Source organism: Sarcophilus harrisii, chromosome 2 (genome assembly GCF_902635505.1).
Source record: "Sarcophilus harrisii chromosome 2, mSarHar1.11, whole genome shotgun sequence".
In the NCBI taxonomy this organism is placed as follows: Eukaryota; Metazoa; Chordata; class Mammalia; order Dasyuromorphia; family Dasyuridae; genus Sarcophilus; species Sarcophilus harrisii.
Genome location: NC_045427.1, coordinates 361,333,741 through 361,352,968, shown reverse-complemented (window position 1 = coordinate 361,352,968; position 19,228 = coordinate 361,333,741). Strand labels below are relative to the sequence as shown.

Here is a 19,228-nt window from a genome sequence, read left to right as displayed (position 1 = left end):
CTTTCCATAACTTTGACAATGCTCTCTAAACATTTTCCTTGAACAAAAACAGAAGGCTGTTTTCTAAATATTTGCCCCATCTTAGCTGAAATCCTACTTTAACTCTTAACAAAATTTCTTTGTTGTACTCACTCTAATTTCTGGGTTGAGGAGACTTCCACTGGATTCAGGATCAGAGGCTTTTCCACTGAAATAAGGATTGGAGGCTTTTCCACTGAAATCCACGGAAGGGCCTGTCAGTCCCACGTTCAGGGTGCCAAAATGTGGTGTTCTTTTTTCAAAACACAGCCAGGTGATAAAAGTTCAGATCTTTTATTGCATCCTTCAATATATCCCAGTTAGCTCAGAGGCCTATCTCTCTGCTTGGTTCCAAGAGCTCCCTCCGAATGTCTCCAAATCCAAAGGTTTGTACTTCAGCCTCCAGCCAGCACCAAGATGGAAGATGCAAAGAATTTCTCTTGCTTTGAGAGAGGGCTTGTAGGCTTCCTCCCAGAGTGCTCCTCTCCGACCCTTGAGAATGTTCCCAAATAACTCTCCGGAGTGGCTCACTGGAGCTGTATTTATGCTACTTCTCTGAGAGTGGGATTGTGGGATATCTCCCAGCATGCTCTCTGGCCCTAAGAATTTCAAGGGAGGTGTGAATTTAGATATCTCATACTAATCCCTGTAATCTCCCAAACGTGTGAATTCCATTGAGTACTTAGATACTTATGAGCTCTCTAAAGGTGTGAACACAAGCATCATTTCTATCAGTTGTACTTAGTACCTTGTTTCAAGTTCTGGCCCAAAATATCCCCTTCTAAGATCAAATCAATCATATTGAACCATGCCAAATTAGATAATTATTGTCTCTATCAACTCCAATGGCTTAACAGTTTGTAAAGATTCCAACAGGTATGTAAATAACAATCACACACATGCCTCCTTCAGCAGCCAAGAGAGAGTCCAAAACCAATCTCTTGTCCATTGCTTCACGTGTCAGGGACTCCAATGATCCCTGGAAGTGTTTTGAAGTCCTGAAACAGTCTTTTTATGTGTTAGGGAATCCAATGATTCTAGCAGATTTTGAAGTCCTGCAACAGTCTTTTCATTTCTCAGAAAATCCAATGATTCCTGAGGGTTTTCAGATCCTATAACAGTCTTATCATGTCTCAGGGATTCCAATGATTCCTTTGGGTTCTGAAATCCAAAAATTTTTGATGTCCATGAGTCAAACGCCATAAATGCCATGCTCTTTCAGTGGTGGGCACAGTCAGCAACGGAATCACCCGATGTTTCTTGGATCTCCTCCTTCATTTCAATGGTCTTCTCCGTCTCTCTCCGATGGACAAGGCAAATACGGCTCATTGGCACCCATCTGACTCCTTCTCCATCTGTAGAGATACAAGCAAACCCTCTCCCCCAAGCAGTTAACCTATCTGGTCCCTTCCATTACCACTTTCTGGGTCTCTCCACATCACCTAGTGATTATCTAAAGATAGTGGAGCTGGTCGCACTGCACACTGATCTTCCGGTGGGTTATAAAACCTGTCTGCCGGAGCTAGTGCATCTTTGTCAAAAATCAAGAAGTTAATAGTATAAAGAGCTAGATTTAGAAGCTCTCTAGGGTCACTTGTGGCTCCCCCTTTCTTTTGTTTTTGGAGGAGTGTCTTAATGTCTTTGTTTCTCCTCTCTACTATTGCCTGTCTTTGAGGAATAAAGGGTATGGCAGTGGTGTGTAAAATCTTACCTGTGCACAAAAGTGTGCAAAATGTTTAGAAGTATATGCAGGTAGGTCCATTATCTGTTTTTATTGCTTGAGGCATACCCATGATTGCTAATGCTTGAATAAGGAATTCAGTGACCACTTGGGCTGCCCCTTTTGCTGCTGGTATTGCAAAAGTGAATCCTGAAAAGGTGTCTACCACAACATGGGTAAAAGACAGATGACCAAAAGATTTATAATGGGTCACATCCATTTGCCAGATTTCATTGGGTCTCAGACCATGAGGGTTCTTCCCTGGAGGCAGTGTAGGAGCGTGGAAAGGAAGACAAGCTGTGCAGGCTTTTACTATGCTCTTAGCTTCCTCTCTTGTTATTCCAAATTGCAAATGTAAAGCTCAAGAAGCCTGATGATATTTAAAATGAGATTCTTGGGCTTCTTGAAATAAAGGAGTATTGGCCAGCATAGTTAGAAAGCTATCTGCCTTTGAATTACCATCAAAAATAGGACCTGGAAGTCCACTATGAGAGTGGACATGCAAGATATAAATCTTACCTGGATGCTTTCTCGCTTGCTCTTGAAAAGTTCCTTAAAGAGCTGATATATATTAGAGGCTACAAATTTTATTTGGGCTGTGGCAATTGTTTATACCACACCTACTGAATGGGCCGAATCAGATATTATATTTATATCTCCTGGATAATAAGAGCTAGAATGATTGCGTACAATTCATTCTGCTGAGTGGACTGAAAAGGAGTTCTGACTACTCTCTTTATAGTTAAGTCATGAGAGTATACAGCACAAATATTATGTTTGGATGCATCTGTAAAGATAGTTGGTACTTTAAGAGGAACTTTAGAAACCTTTTCTTCAAGAATCCATCACTAATTATGTAATAGTCTGGTTATCTTTAATGGAGACCCGCGTGTAAAATTTGGACCTGTGGCTAATAAAATTTGCCACTCTGGGATGGTTTTGCATCACATATTAATTTGTGCATTAGTATAAAATGTGTATAACTTGTCAGGTCTTATCCCAGATAATTGTACTGCTCACTTAGTGGCCTTTAATAAAATTCTAGCCACAAGCACTGGGTAGGGAGTAAGGCTTTGTTCTGGTTGTGCTGGGAGGTTCACCCACTCTATCACACTGTCTCCTTGATGAAGGACTGCTGTGGGTGCCTCTTGTGTAGCAAAAACTGATATTTCCAAGGGCTTTTGAGTAACTCTTTCAACCGCATTGGATAAAGCCAGTTCAACTTCTCTTAAAGCCTCTTGAGCTTTTTTTGTAAACTAGCATAGTGAATTTAAAGCACTGTCTCCCCTTAAAATGTCTGTCATATAATGGTTATAATTGATAGGTAGTCAAGCCTAACACTGGACGCATCCATTGGATACCTCTTATCAATTTCTGAAAGTCATTTAAGGTGTTTAGCTTTTCTGTTCTTAAGGAAAGTTTTTGTACTGTAAGCACTTAGGGTATACTTCATATCCTAAATATTGAAAAGGAGCATGTCTTTGAATTTTTTCTGGAGCTATGTGCAATTTGTAGTTCCTTAGTGCTTCTAGGGTCTTTTGTAGACATGCTTCTAACATTTGTTCTTCAGGTACACATCCCAACATATCATCCATGTAATGTAATAACATTACTTTTGGAAAAGCTTTTCTTACTGGAGTAAGAGCAGTAAGCAACATACATTTGACATAATAGTAGGTCTGTTTTTCATTCCCTGTGGCAAAACTGTCCATTCATATCTTTTATAGGGCCCAGCTAAGTTAATGCTGGGCATTGAAAAGGAAGATCTTTTCATATCCTCCTTATCTAGAGGGATAGAATAAAAACAATCCTTAATGTCTATAACCCAAAGAGGCCATTCTCTAGGCAACTGAGTTGGAGATGGAAGTCCAGGCTGAAGAGTTCCCATAGTTTCCATCTGTTTATTTACCTTTCTTAAATCAGTCAATATCCTCCATTTTCCAGATTTCTTTCTTACAACAAATACTGGGGAATTCCAAGGTCTTGGAGAAGGTTATAAGTGTCCTTGGTCAAGTCGTTCCTGTACTATATCTAATAAGGCCTGAATTTTATCACTACCTAAGGGCCACTGTTCTCTCCACACTGATGTATCAGTTTTCCATTGAATAGGAACAGGTGAAAGTGTTGGCAGGCCTTCAACAGTAGCCCTGCCTAAAAAACCAAGGTACTCATTTTTAATCTTAATTGTTGTAAAATGTCTTTTCCCCACAGATTGATGGGAATTTTTTCAACTAGAAAAGGAGTAAAAACTCCTGTTTCACTTTCAAAAGTCCATCTCAAAGGGGCAGCACTAACTTCAGCTACTATTGATCCTCCTACGCCAGACATGTAGGTGTCTGCCTTAATCTTTGGCCAATGACCGGGCCAGTTGGCACCTCTAATAACTGTACAATCTGCACCAGCGTCTACCAATCCTTCTAATGGTATGTCATTTATATAGATAGTGAGCATAGGTTGGTCAGCTGTCACAGCTGCTGTTCAGTATATTTCTGAATTTTGTTGCTTGGAGTCAGAATCTGGGCGATTATCACCAGATTAATTATTAGGCGTCTGTATTAGTAAATCTGATGCTACTGTTTCTCCTGGGTGATGTCACACATTGTTTATCTGTATTAGTGAATGGGATATTATTCACACATTCCCCAGTTTCCCACATTAGTGTATGGATGAACAATGTACATACTCTCAGGAGGTGAAATGGTCAAATCTACCGTGTATGGAGGCAAGGGATCCATAAGTTGGAGAGGAACAGATTTCACCTCTCCAGGGGGTATCTCAGTTGTCCCAGCTGCATACAACTCTATTTTCCCCAATTGTAATCCCTTTTTTCCATCAGGTTGTTTCCTGGCTGGTTGATTGTATAATCCCTTTCTCCCATCAGATTGCTTCCTGGCTGATTGGTCATGTCTGGGTATTGAACTTCTAAAGGCTCTTTGGATGTAGCATCAGCTGTCATCATGCCCCAGGTGTTTTTTTCCTTGGGCCCTGCAGCTGGGCCCGCCCTCCCATCCCATTTCCCTGAATCAGTCTACATTCTGAGGCTCAATGGAAGCCTCTGTTGCATTTTGGACATGGGGTACTGGGTCTTGTTCTCCCACCCTGTTTTCTCATTCTGTCTCTGTGCCAACATTGAGCTTTCAGATGCCCTACTTTGCCACATCGAAAGCATTGACGAATCTCTTTGTAAGTCTCTTGCCAAAAGGGACCCTGTCTTCCCATATTGAGATCTTGGGAAGTCTGCATTTGTGCCCACTGTGGCACAGCGTCTTATGATCTCCTCTAGAGGAGCATCCTTGTATAGTCCTAGTATAATTCTTCTACAAACCTCATTAGCATTTTCTTTAGGAAGTTGCCTTATCATAATGTCTGTTACTGCATTTTCACCATTAGTACATACGACAGCTGTCTGCAAACATCCCACAAAATCATCAAAGGGTTCATTTGGTCCTTGTGCAATTTTTGTGAAGGCCTCACCCTTGTTATTTTTATTGTGGAGAGAAGCCCATGCTTTGATAGCAGCAGCAGCAATTTGCTCATATACTGCTATGGGGTAATTAATCTGTACAGAAATGTCTGCATAAGAACCTACACCTGTTAGTTGGTCACAGGTGATTGGAGGATTAACTCCACTTTGACTATTTTATTGGGCTTGTATCCAATATTCAGAACTCACTATATTCAGAAAGCCACAACAAGTTTTGTCCAGGTTCTAAGCATATCCTTGCTATAGATTTCCAGTCACTAGGGCTTAAGACTTCATAAGCCAAATTCTGTAATAACATCTTAACATAAGATGATGTAGCCCCATAAAGAGTGCAAGCTTTTTTCAGGTCTTTGAGGATTTTCACAAAGACTGTATCTTCTACTTTCTTGACCTGAAGAGTTAAACTTGAATCACAGGATACATTCCTAGTTTCAAATCACCTATATCCCTCCCTTCCTCAATGGCTTTAAGTATTGCCTTTTGCAATCTACTCATTGGAGTGGGTGATTGCTGGGGGGGAGGTGCTGGTGGTATCACGCCCCCTCCTCCCTCTCCCCCCCCCCTCCCACTACTCCTCCTCCCTCTATCCCCGAAGGTGGAGTTGATGGGGGCATGTCAATTATCTGCTCCAAGGCAGGGTTGAAGCTGCTTTGTGAGAGGGAGAATCACCACACCCTTGAACCTCATTTAAGTCCCCATGCCCTCTGGCGATATAGTCATTAAACTGCTCTTTGTCTTCCTCTTTTTCCTCACACTTTCTCATCTGGCTGTTCTCAAAACTTTTCTTTTTTCTATAACTTGCAGGATTCTTTAAGGCCAATTGTATTATGTTGTATGTATAGAATGTTTCTTTGGAAATTGAATTGGAGCCATTATCATTATAATATTGTTGATCTCCTACACGTTTCCAATTATTTGCCCTTATATCTTCTTCATTGAAGAAGCAAGGGGACATACGTTCTAATGTATCCAGGAATCCATCAATCTGCTCCCAAGTCATAATTAAATCCTGTCTCTTTATCAGTCTGAGTATGCTTCCTGTAGATCTCCTTTGGGGTGGGGGTGGGGGTGGGGGAGAGTCTTTTCCTAACATCTGCCCCATTTCAGCTAGAAAAGGTTACGAGTTTAACCCTTAACAAAAAAAGTTTCCTGTTTGTCTATTAAAATACTCACCCAATTTCCTGGTCACCAGGGACTTAAATGAAAGTAGGGTCCTTGGTCCACACCTTGGGAGCCAATGGTGAGGACCGAGTTAACACCCTGGATACTTTAAAATCAACTGGAGTCAGGATAAGCAAAAATCCTTGGTCTTTATTCTTGGTCGAAGTAGTGGAATGGACACAGGAATCTCCACACCTCTCTTCTTCCTCTCCTGGCCAGGAGTCACTCTGGCTTGTCTTACTCCACCCTCTAATTCCTCCTACAAATCTCTCTATATACCAACAGATCGAGCCAGCACAGAATAGTGGGCCAGACCATTTTCCAAGCATATGCTATTAGAGTATTGTCCATTCAGTAGTTAGCCTTAAGTGCTCAGTTGTCCAACCTCAGTGCATGAATTCAAGAGTTTTTAGCCCTTTACAGATAGAAGGAATAAGCAATAAGAAAGATCTGACTTCAAAGTCTACTATCAACATCCATTGGTTGTTTGACTCTAAGTAAATTACTTATTTGGAACAATGGTAAAGTAAATGGTAACAGTGAAAGAGGGAGCATGGCCTAGTGTCTGTCATTCAGAGATGTGGCCTCAAAATCACCATAATCTGGGTTCAGTGGTTGCCCAGGTTGTATCCCAGTGCCTGATCCAGGACAAGTTGATTAACTTCTCAGTGATTCTAAGCATCTCTTAATACAACTCATTCCCAAAGTACTTCACTACTAATAAGATGCTTCCTTCATTACAGCATCAAGTAGTACCCATTTTTTCCACACAAAAAAACTATGGTTCAGTGACTACATATCATAGCTAGATTTGAACACAGCTTTCCCAATCCAAGACCAATCCTCTTGAAGTTGTGTATGATTTAAAATACAGTATTAACCAAGTCTCAACTGGTAACAGGATTAGGGAACAGGCGCACATTTTAGGTGGTTCTTAACCTCCCTAGCAAGGTCTTTTTCATAAGTAAGAACAAGGGAGGGCATGGCAGGCATTTGGAATAAACACCCTTTTTGCCACCTTCCCATCTGTAGTTTATTTTTAATCTTCAGAGCCTCAGAAAAGAAGCTGAGGATGGATGTGTGAGTACATCCTCCACTTGAGAATCACAGATTTGGGACAGAGGCGGAGACTACCCATGTTGTGTGGGTTCTGTTTGGTGGTTAACTCCAACATTTACTAACTCCTGGAGAGCAGATGATTTAGTGAGGGCCAAAAAGGTTTTAAGACAGTGCCCAGGCCGTTGTGACTTTTAGTGGCTATGATAGAAAATACTATAACTTTGGTGTTTTCTGTTTCATTTTTCAGTAAAGACCTTAAAATCTTAGGTTTATGCAGTTTTGGAATTTTTAAAATCATAGCCTAATATTTATATAGCATTTACTATGTGCCAAGCACTTTACAATTAATAACTCATTTGATTCATTCAGTAACCATGAGATGGAAGTGCTATCATTATTCTCATTTTCCAATTGAGGTAAATAGGCATTTATCCGTGGTCACACAGTGTCTGGGGCTAAACTCAGTTCTTCCTGACTCCAGCCATGAAGCTTTATTTAGCTTCTGTCTAGCTGCCTCATGCTTCATTTTAGCATGAAAAGGAAGGGCGATGAGGTGTTTGCCTTCAAGGAGCTTTAAAAAATTATTCCGTAGGAAGCTCCTTCATGTGAAAGAGCAATGGTTAGTTTTTATGCCATTGTATGTCATAGGATAAAACCACAGAATATTAGAACATGATGGTGCCTTACAATGACAAAGATGAAGAGGGACTTGAGATTTTCACCCTTGCATTTTACTAATGAGGATATAGAAACTTAGAAAATGAGAGGGACTTGGCCAAGATCACACAGTAAGCCAGTAAGTGACAGAGCTGCCACCAAAACTCTGGTTTCTTTGCTCCTGGGCCCATATTCTCTTCACCACACCAGGCTTCCTCTCTCTGTGGTGACTGAATTGCAACCAGCATCTGTCAGAAACATTTCAGAATGATTCTGAAGCGTGAGAACAAGAAACCAAAGAAGGAAGGCCATGTGGCCAAAACTTGATAGCAAACTATTCCCAAAATTCCCATTTTTGCATTTTTCTGGACACCTTCATATATCTCTAATACCTTTCTCCTTCCAAGATTTGTCAGTAGAATTCCTTCTTGTTCTTCCAGTCCAGGACCAAATGCTTCTTACTTCTAAGATTTTCCTGACTCCTGTCAATTGGAAGTACCCTTTTATTTTCTAACCTCCACTTTGTAAAACTTTGGGGGTCACTTTGACATTCTGCCTTGTTTTCAAGTCTCTGTGTGTGCATGTATTAGACTGCAAGCTTCATGGGGATCAAAAACTGTGATTAATCCCTTCAATCTCAGCCCCTTAAACTAGAATTAAACTTTACCGGCAGAAGATGTTCAGTTAATACCTTTTTAAAAAAAGAAATACTTATTCAGAAACTTCCTCCACTTGAAGATAGGATATCTTTTTCACCTAATGAGTAAGAGAACTCTGCCCAATAGTGTTCTGGTATTTAACAACTGGAGCTAGGAGGCAGGATGCAGGACTATGCCAGTAGCATTTGCTGATTACCAAGGCATAAATGCTTATACTGAAATTTTAACAATCAGCTCAAAGAGCCTATTTGAGCTCCAGCACATCCCTGGCCCTAACCCAGTATGTCATTCAGGAACTACTCAGAAAGGGCGATGTACAAAAATTGAAATGTTAAGTTATGGTTGCATCAATCTAAATGAACCTGAGCTTAAGGGAACTTAAAAGATCATCAGCTCCATCTCTTTCTCCTACATATTGAGAAACTGTGAACCAGAGACAGAAGCAATTTGCCCAATGTCTCACTGCATATTAGTGACAAATCTACATCCCAATCCCAACACCTCTCCTATAAGCAATAATCCCCAGGCCCAGAAACCAAAGGAAGCCTATTTTGTCCAAGCTTGAGCTAAGCAGAATAAAAAGGAGACAAAAAATAGTGGGTCTGAAAGTAGTAAATTAAGACCTATAGTTTTGAGGTATGGTATTTGTTACCATACCTTTGAATTGTAATGATGGTGCTACAGTCCTACCATGATATATCCTATGAGAAAGGAGAATACCTACAGCCAGTTGGCACAGCAGATAGAGTATTGGTCCTGGAGTCAGAAAAATATGAGTCCAAATACAACTTCAGAAACTTAGTATTTAACACTATATAACTAACTTCTGGCTCAGTTTCTTCATCTGTAGCATCTGCCTCCCAGGATTGTGAAGATTAAAGGACTATTATCAAGTGATAAAAGTCAGACATGACTGAACAACAGCAACAATTTAACCAACTAAACAAAAATATAATAAAATAGATAATATTATCTAATAATATTAGACCCCATAAAGAATAAATTATCATGAGAAAGTAAGGAAGCCCATTTCATCTTGCCTCAGGTGGAGTGATTAACCCTAGCAGAAGGCACAGGAATGAGCAGCTCTCCAGGGGCTGTTTTTTTTCTCTGGATTTTATCATTCCCTTGGATCATCATTCAAAGAATGCAGGGGAATTCCTAGGCTAAAACGTTCAATCTGAGAATATTTCTGACTTTAGTCAGAACTTCAAAGTTTTCAGCGTACTTAAGGGCTATGATGAGTTATAGAGCACTGGCCCTGGTATGATTAGAAAAAGCACAGCAGTGGAAGTCAGAAAATGTGTGTCTTTTCTGGTCACTTGCCCTCTCTAAACTGGCTTTCCTCATCTGTAAAATGAGAGGGTTGGGCTAGACTATTGTTATCAAACTAAAATAAAAATGTAGACCACTAAATAGCTTAGAATATTTGACTTAGAAAATCATATATTTAAAAAAAACAGAAAAGAAAAAAGAAAACCACATTATTAATATTATCTATGTTCTATTATATTAAAAAAAATATTTCCCAATTGAATTTTAATCTGGTTTGGCCTATGTTGACACTTCTGACCCAGATGAGACCCTTTTCAAGTCTAAATCTATCATCTTCTGATCCCATATACTATTGATAGACAATAACATGTATGTTCTTGTTGTTCAGTCACTTTCAATTGTGTCCAACTTTTTATGACCCCTTTTGGCATTTTTTTGACACAGACACTGGAATGATTTGCCATTTCCTTCTCCAACTCATTTTACAGATAAGGAAACTGAAGCAAACAGGATTAAGTGACTTGCCCAGGGTCTTATAGCTAGTCATGCCTGAAGCAGAACTCAGGTGTTCCTGACTCCAGGTCTGATGCTTTAACCACTGTGCTACCTAACTGCCCTATATAGACTCATAGGCTTAAACTATTTAAAGGTAGATGAAATCTTAATGCTCATCTATTCAAAGCTGCTCATTTTAAAGAGAAGGAAACTGAGATTTAGTAAAGTGAAATTATAAATTATCAGAGTCTAAATTTGAACTAATTTCTTTTGCCTCTAAATCAAATGTTCTTTCTTCTTTACATTGTACTTCAAGTATGTAAGTTAAAAAGAGATATTTAATCTGAACTTTTTCCCAGTGTAGGAATTCCTACAGAATTCCTGGCAGGTGGTTTTCTGACATCTGTTTGAATACCTCCAATGACATTGAGCCCTTCCTAGCATTGAGCTTGTATCTTCTTCCCTCTAACTTCCATCCTTTGGCTTTTTTCCTCCTCCATCTTAACTACTGACCTCCTTGGCTTCCTTTAAATTCCACTTAAAATTAGATCTTCTCCTGAAAACCTACTCAGCTTCTTATAATTACAGTGTTCTTTCTATAGCTTGATTTGTAATATTTGTTTGAAGGATGTCATCCCTATTAGATTGTAAGCTCCTTGAGGGCAGGAACTGTCTTTTGCCACTTTTTGCATCCCTAGCATTTAGCCCAGGTTCTGGGACATAGCAAACGCCTAATAAATATTTATTAATTAATTAACTCTCTTTCTGATCTTTACAGTCACACAGAGCAAGCTTAATGCCTTTGATCTTGCTATTACCCACAATTGTACCTCCTCTAATGTTCAAGAATTCTGAAATCCCATTACCTGACCATAATCTTTTGGTTTTTTACCTCTCCCTCTAGCTTTCCTTACATAACCCTGTTCTGCATCTGCCATGCTCCAATCCCTGAACCCTTCAGTTTTCTCCCAAGCTGTCTCCCCCGCACTAGCCACTTTTTCTTCTTTTCTCCCTCTTAACTCCTTAAGTCAATTCTACATTGTCCTTCTCTCTTGAATCCTTAGCCTCCTTTAAATTGCTGATTATGCCCAGCCCAGCCTCTGTCTTAGATCACTCCCCTCATTAGTTCCCTTCACATATGAAAGTGCAGGAAATCATGCAGCTATTCTGAATCCTCAACAAATGTATGTTACACAGTTTCAACTGGGCCCTCACAGCTGCTAAGAAATTCTACCTTACTTCCCTTATCACTCACTATCCCATTCTCCAGAACAGCTGATTTTTCTCCTACCTACCTAACTTCCTTCCCTTTCTACCTTTGTTGGCTCTTCCTCCAGATAATACTCTCCAACCACAGAAATGGAAGGAGGGAATATATTCTAGACATAGCAGGTAGCCAAAAGCAAAAACATTGAAATGAAACAGGATATGGAATGTTGTGTATAGGGAAATAAGTCAATTGTACTGGAATTTTCAGGGTGTGTAGGGAAGCCATGTGTATTAAGCATGGAAAGGTAGAATGGAATCAGATTGACAGGTTTTTAATTCCAAGCCACTTATATTTTATCCTGGATTCAATCGGGATCCTTTGAAGCTTCTTAAGCCAAGAAATGAGATAGTTAGAGTTGTGTTTAAAGAATATTAATTTGGCAGCTATATGGAAGATGGATTAGAGGGAGGAGAGACATGCAATATGGGACTATTACAGTAGCCCAGGCAAGTGATAATGAGGGCCTGAGTCAGAATGGTAGTAACCATATTAGTGGAGGAGAAAGGGAATCATGGCAGTGATGTTGTAGACATAGAATTATTGAGACTTGACAGCTCAAATATAGGGCAGGCAGGAGATGAAAGAGAGATAAAATCATGAATGACTCCAAACTTAACAACCTAGGTGATTGAAAGGATAGTAGAAGCCTAAGCAGAAATAGGGAAGTTGGGAAGGAGTGGAGGAATTTAATGAAATTGCTGAGTAAATGCCCATTAGGGAGTTGTTGATATGGTATTGAAGTTCAAAAGAGGTAGGGCTAGATATAGAGAGCCAAAAGAGATGAGAATTGAATTCCTAGGAGACTAATGCAATTAACAAGAAAAGGCATAGGGAAAAAAAGAGAAGGGAATCCATACTAGAGCCTTGGGAGACAGCTTGAATTAAGAACTAGGATCTGGTTGATGATCCAGCAAAGGAGACTGAGAAAAGTCCAGACCAGTTGGATGGTGACCAAGAAAGATCAGCATCATACTCAAAAACAAAGAAGAGGATACCAGGAAGAAGTGATTAGATGATGCAGTGAAAGCAAAGAAAATGAGGACTGAGAAAAGTAGGAGGGTTATAAATTCCCTTGGAAGCCCCTTCCTTCTGACTCCTTAACCATATCCATATGGTGAGCTCCAGCTCACCTGCACTTTTCTGAATTTCTAAAGCATTCACATAATACTTCCAAGCCATGGAAAGCAAAGGCATGGTGGAGACAAGAAATTTCAGAACAAAAATGGCAGCTGGACAAGTAGCCCCACTGAACTGAAACATAAAATACTTGAAGGAAATAGGATAAGATGAGGGTAAACTGGCACCCTGGAGGCAGATTTGATAGAGCTTTCAGTGTCAGAATCGGGAGTGATGGCTTTTTGTATGTAAGTAGGAAAAAGCTTTAAAAAAGGTTTGTGCACAGTGGAATGATATGATCATAGAAGTGCATTAGGAAGTTTACGTAAAGTGTGAAGTATGATCTAGAGAAGAGCTAGATTGAAAGTGGTTAGTCAGCAAGAATTTATTAAGCACTTACTATGTACCTAGTGTTCATTGGCCTTCTTACATACCAACTTTTGTCATCTAATTTATGCATTGTATGATTTTTTAGATAAGCATGTGAACTTTTTGAGGGCAAGACCTGTGTCATGTGTGTGTATATGTATGTATGTATATGTGTGTATGTATATACACATGCATGAAAGAAGATATCTATAAATGTAATAGATATATCGGTTTTTGAATATAAAAATATTCTTTTTGCCCATGGGACTGAAAAAAAGGCCTTGAAAAGAATGGACACTTAAGTATTCATTGAATGGAAACCTCAGAGCTGAAGGGGATCTTAGAGTTTAACTACAATGCTTTCCCTTTATAGATGAAGAATCTGAACACCTAGAGAAGTAAAGGGACTTCTTGCCTAAGGGCACTCAGCTAGAAGCCAGATTCTCTTACCTCAAGTTTGGAGTTCTTTCTATTGCACCAAGTTCCAAGTCTGAAAGCCTGTCCTCTCTTACTTCTTTCATTCTCCAGCCCCATCTCGCAGGCTGGGAAATTTCTCCCTGGGGCTCTTACATCTAGTATGGTTTGTATAGGCAGTAGTTGTCTATCTTCCTTCCACCCTCTTAGCTGCCTAGTTTTATTTATTTACTTGTGTCTCTTCTCCTTCCACCGCCTCCCCCTTCCAGGTCGTGATCAATTATTCAATTGTGAAAGGGCTGAAGTACAATCAGGCTACGCCAACATTTCACCAGTGGCGAGATGCCCGGCAGGTCTATGGCTTGAATTTCGCCAGCAAGGAAGAAGCGACCACCTTCTCCAATGCAATGCTCTTTGCTCTGAACATCATGAATTCCCAAGATGGAGGTAAGCAGCCCCAAGGGTTCTACATAGGATCATTTTTCTGCCCTTCTGGGGCTTTCTTTATTGGGGTTAAATAGTATTAACTGGAATTCTAGTCTGAACTTACCTTAAGAATACCCAAGAAGAGGAAAGGGAAGAAAGAATGAAGGGGGAGGGGGAGTTTTACTTGTCACATGTGAGAACTATGTTTGATTGCTAGTTGCCCACCAAGACCTATTTATATATGCTTTTCTGTCATCTCCTTCCCATTTTCTGGAGAATAGAGTTCTCATCGACTAAAGAAACTCCTTCAGGTGAGAAAAACAAGGTATACATGTCCAAAGTCTTATGGATAATTAGTGGTAGTACAGAAGTCATGGGATGATTGCTTTACAATTTAAAAAGATCTCAACAACCAGCTAGTCCCTTCTACTAATTTTACAATCAAGAATTTTGTAAATTTTACAAATAAGGAAACAAATCCAGAAAGGTTTAAAAAAAAAAAACAAAAAACAAAAACACTAGACATTCAGAGGAAGGATTTGAACCCAGGACCTCTAACTCTGGAGCATTTTCTAGTACACTGTTGTCTGAATCCAAATCCTATTTTCTTCCCATATGTACTGGACTTGGAACAAGGTAACAAAATGGTATGTTGAGACGATGGGAGGGGTAAGAAGGAGAAGGAGGCATTCTGGAACCCCAGTAGCACCAATTCCATTAGCCGGTAGATATTTTCTAATGGAGAATCTCATGGCTGGGACTTCTGCTACTCAGCTGGAGAGGGTAGCTCTTTTCTGTTAGCTAGTGTAAACATTACTATCAATAAAATTAAAGTTTATAGTGGAAAATCATTGGCCCCAAGCCTAGACTAGACAGGAGACAGAGAGTGGGGAATGTCACGCCTGCTGTCTCAGTGTGCAGCCCTCATATGGCTATTTCAGGACTTTTACAGATATAGAAAGCACTGTCTGCCTACATATCTGCTCAAGACTTGGTGGGTTTCCTATGACCTTTGAAAAGTTTCCTTCCAGCATCTAATCTCTTAGAACTGCAGTGTTCTGAGCCTTCCTCACCAGAGAGCTGCTTAAAGTTTTAGAGAGTAGTTAAATGTGCTTATAAAACTCGCATCTAAGTCAGAGGCATCTTGGACAATTGGAGGAGCAGAAATTGCTGCTCAGGCTTGAGGTGAATTAGCTTTCCTATGCAGTATAGAGCTCAGTGGCCTAAACCTAAGAAGTCTTTTCATCAGGAGTGAGCCTTATCTGAGAAACTCTCATCTGTCTTCTGCAAATTAGCTTGTGAAGGAAAGAGGCAAAAGAAAGAATAGTTAAAGGGGGAGAAAGTCAAATAATAATTCATTTTAAAAGGAAGGGGAGTAAAATAAATTGCTAACCACTTACTGTGCTCATTAAACCTTAGATCACTATCAATGTAAATTCTTGTGATTATTACTGTCACATCAGTGTTCCAAGATACTATTTCATCCATGTTGGGAACATCTTCCACCAATGCAGATCACAACCCATTCTCTATGCCTTAGCATGTTGTTCATTGTAAGCAGAATAGTACAATGAAAAGAATGCTAACTTGGGAAGGGGACTTGGGTCCATATCCTACATTGAAACTTACTAACTGTGTGACCCCTTCAGCTTCTCAATCTGTAAATTAATAATAAAAATAATAATAGTAATACCTACCTCACAGGGTTGTTGTGAGAATCAAATGAATTAATGTGTATAAAATACTTTGGCAGCCTTAAAGCATTGTAAATGCTAGCTATTAATATTTCGACTCTTAGAGCACTAGATAGATGTTAGTTATTACTGCCATGACCTTGCACGAGTCATTGGGCTCCGTTTCCCCTACAGTAAAATGAAGAGCTTGTCAGGTCCTTTCCAAACTCTAGAGGTATGAATCTCTGGTCTTCTGGTGATAAGCCCCTCTATGTTTAACTCAGCTAATTCTCGGAGGATAAATTTAGATTCCATTGATAAGCCTGTGTTTGTAGTCTCTCCAATGAAGGGAAGAGCCCTGCTAGTTTGCAGTCCTCCAATCAAGCCCTAGAGATTCAAGAAGACTCTCCACCACCTCATAATAGGCAATAGAGGAGGATTCCTGAAGAACCTTATTACCTGGAATGGTAGAAAAAGTACTAGACGTGGACTGATAAAATCTGGCTTTGACCTGTGGCTCTCGCTACTATGTGACTCTGGGCAAATTACCAGCTCTTTAATGCTCAGTCTCCTCATCTATAAAATGAGAACAATCAAACTTGTGCTAAGAGGCAGTGTAGCTACATAATGGACAAAGAATCAGCCTTGTAGTCAGAAAAAATTAAGTGCAAGTCCCATTCCTGACTCATACTGCCTGTGGGGTCTTGGTCTGACAGTATCCCCTCACAGTATCCCCAGACAAGTTTCTAAGACTCTAATTTGCAAGCTGGGGAAAGGGGAAGAGAATAAACATTTGTTAAGTATCTACTATATACCAGATTGATGGGGAAGCTGAGGCAAATAGAGATTAAGTGACTTGCCCAGGATCACACTGCTAGTAAGTGTCTGAGACCAGGTTTGAACTCAGATTTTCTTAACTAGGTCCAGCACTCTATCCTGTGTACCATCTAGCTTTAAATTAGGAATCACAGTGGTAGAAGGAGTTTCCTCACTGAAAGTTCCTATCTCAAAGTTTTTGTCACCTTGTCATCCCAGTGTCAGATGACTTTTGGACAAGTCTTAATGAAAGAAATTTTTAATTTGTTTCTAACTAAAAGCTGCCTTTTTTGTTATTCTTTTGGCTTTCTTTGTATCCCTAGTGCCTAACATGTAATAGGCACTTAATAAGTGCTTGTGGACTTGACTCTGTAATTTGTGGTCCCTGCTGCTGCTTCTACTTTCTGGCGACCAGCAGAGCAAAAAGCAGCAGCCGCCTCTGTGTGCAGATGAGACACAGGTGACCCATCGAGAGACTATGCCATTTAAAACTCCACTACCTTAAACCAACTTCTTTTAAACCAGCCATGATGTGTGGGTGGTGTCCACTTCAAAAATAACTTTAAAAAAAAAACTATTTTAATAGCTTTAGCCATGAATAAGGATATTTCTTACCTATTATGCCTGGAGGGTGATGCAAACAGTTATCAATTTGGGATTTATCTGGGAAGTGCCAGGTTGAATTTAGCAGTTACTATCCCTTTAAGACAACTGGGTAGAATGGCCTTGGTTATTTTCAGAACTTAAATGACACCTTTCTGGAACAAACACACCTCAATATAAGGAAAAACTTCCCAACAATGATTGCCCTCCAAAAGTGGCATGGGCTGTTCTAAGAAAGCTCACTCCTCTCTGCAGATCCTTAAGGAAAGGGTGGATCAGGACATCAGGAAATCATAGAAGAGATTTTTATTTAAGGACAGATTAAATTAGATAGTCAGGAGGTCCCTTCCTACTCTATACATCTAGATTCCAGGATTCTTCTTGGACTCATCAGTAATGACACATTTCCCTTTGATTGGTGATTGTTTAACAACTCTGAAATATATATTTTATATATATCAGAGACAGAGAGGGAGGGAGGGAAAGGAAAAGAGAGAAAGCCAGATAGCTAGAAAGACATATATGTATGTGTCTGTATGTACATATATGTACAAAGATAGATAGAACATACACCTGTGTGTGTACATCCAACACACACATATATGTATATATTTATGGGGCAGTTAGGTAGTGCAGTATCAGGCCTAGAGGGAGGAAGATTCCTCTTCTGAAATTCATGGCCTCGGATATTTACCAGCTGTGTGATCCTGAACAAAGCACTTTATCCTGTGTGCCTCAGTTTCCTCATCTATAAAATAAGCTGGAGAGGGAAACGGCAAAGTACTCCAGTATCTTTGTCAAGAAAACCCCAAATGTCTGACAGAGTCAGAGGTGATTGAAAAAATGACTGAACAACAACAACATATGTATCTTTTGATTACCTAATGTCACCACTAGATAAAAAGAAAGAAAAAAGTGTCCTTTAATTCTTATGACAACTCTCAGGGGAAATGGAAAAGGTAGCCCCAGATTTAAATAATAATCAAAATCTTAATAAAAACAACTTTTATATAGTGTTTTAAGGTTTGCAAAGAGCTTTACAACATATTATCTTATTTTATTCTCATCGTAATCCTGAGAGGTGGGTGTTTTTATTATCCTCATTTTACAGATGAGGTAGGTGAGGCAGACAAAAGCTAACTGACTTGTACAAGGTCACACAGCTGGTAAGTACCATGGACAGAGGATGGGACAGTGAAAAGAACACTTGGTTTGGAATTCTAAAACTCAAGTTTAGACTGACTGAGCTATGTGACCTTTTACAAGTGACTTAACTCCTCTGGGGCTTGGTTACAACTTCTGTAAAATGAAGCGATGGGTTGAATGGTCCCTTTGAATTCTAAGGGCCTCTAGAGCTACAAAGATTTGGGGGGCAGTGGGGAGAAGGCTGAGGAGGGAGGAATCACCATGGTTTCATGAAGGAAATACAATTGCTGGGACCCAAACATTTTCTTTGTTGGAGGCTGGGGACATTTTGGTGCTGGATCCTGGCTGACTGCCTGGGGCAGTAAGTAACTGCCTGAGTGAGTAAGAAGGAGTTGGATTACAGGGAGGCAATTTGATCTGTCCCTGGCCTGGGTGAAACCCAAGTGCTACAGTGACCAGGGCTCTCTGTGTCTTTTGGGCGGTGGCTGTTTACAGATAAGCCCGATCATACAGTGGAGGCTGAGTCATGAGGCTTTGGATTAAGTGTTCTTGGTTTTATGAGAATCCAAAGGCAGTTTGGTCATATCTCATCTTATGCATTTAGGGCTGATGGCTTCATCACTGAGATGGTAATCCTGTTCAACAAATATTTTTTAAGCATCTAGCTACCTGTGAAGCCCTACACTCAACACAGAACCTGCTTTCAAAGAGTTCACAGGAAGAAAACACATTCCATCAATCTAAAAGGCATTTATTAAGCAATTATTATGTGCCAGGTATCATGGGGTAGTGAATAGTCATCTCAGAATCAGGAAGGGAAGAGGTCAAGCCCACCTTTGCTTCATACTGGCTGTGTGTTCTTGTTGA

At 39.9% G+C, this 19,228-nt stretch overlaps 1 protein-coding gene across 5 annotated transcripts in view; it reads left to right on the top strand.

Annotated features, from left to right (window-relative positions):
• The window catches only part of EVL (Enah/Vasp-like), a 188,882-nt gene that overhangs the window by 81,435 nt on the left and 88,219 nt on the right, over positions 1–19,228 (top strand). For all 5 annotated transcript variants that reach the window (XM_031953260.1, XM_031953257.1, XM_031953258.1 and 2 more), the window contains exon 3: positions 13,967–14,144. In XM_031953260.1, the coding sequence (XP_031809120.1) occupies positions 13,967–14,144 (178 nt within the window). The remainder of the gene's footprint in view (positions 1–13,966; positions 14,145–19,228) is intronic.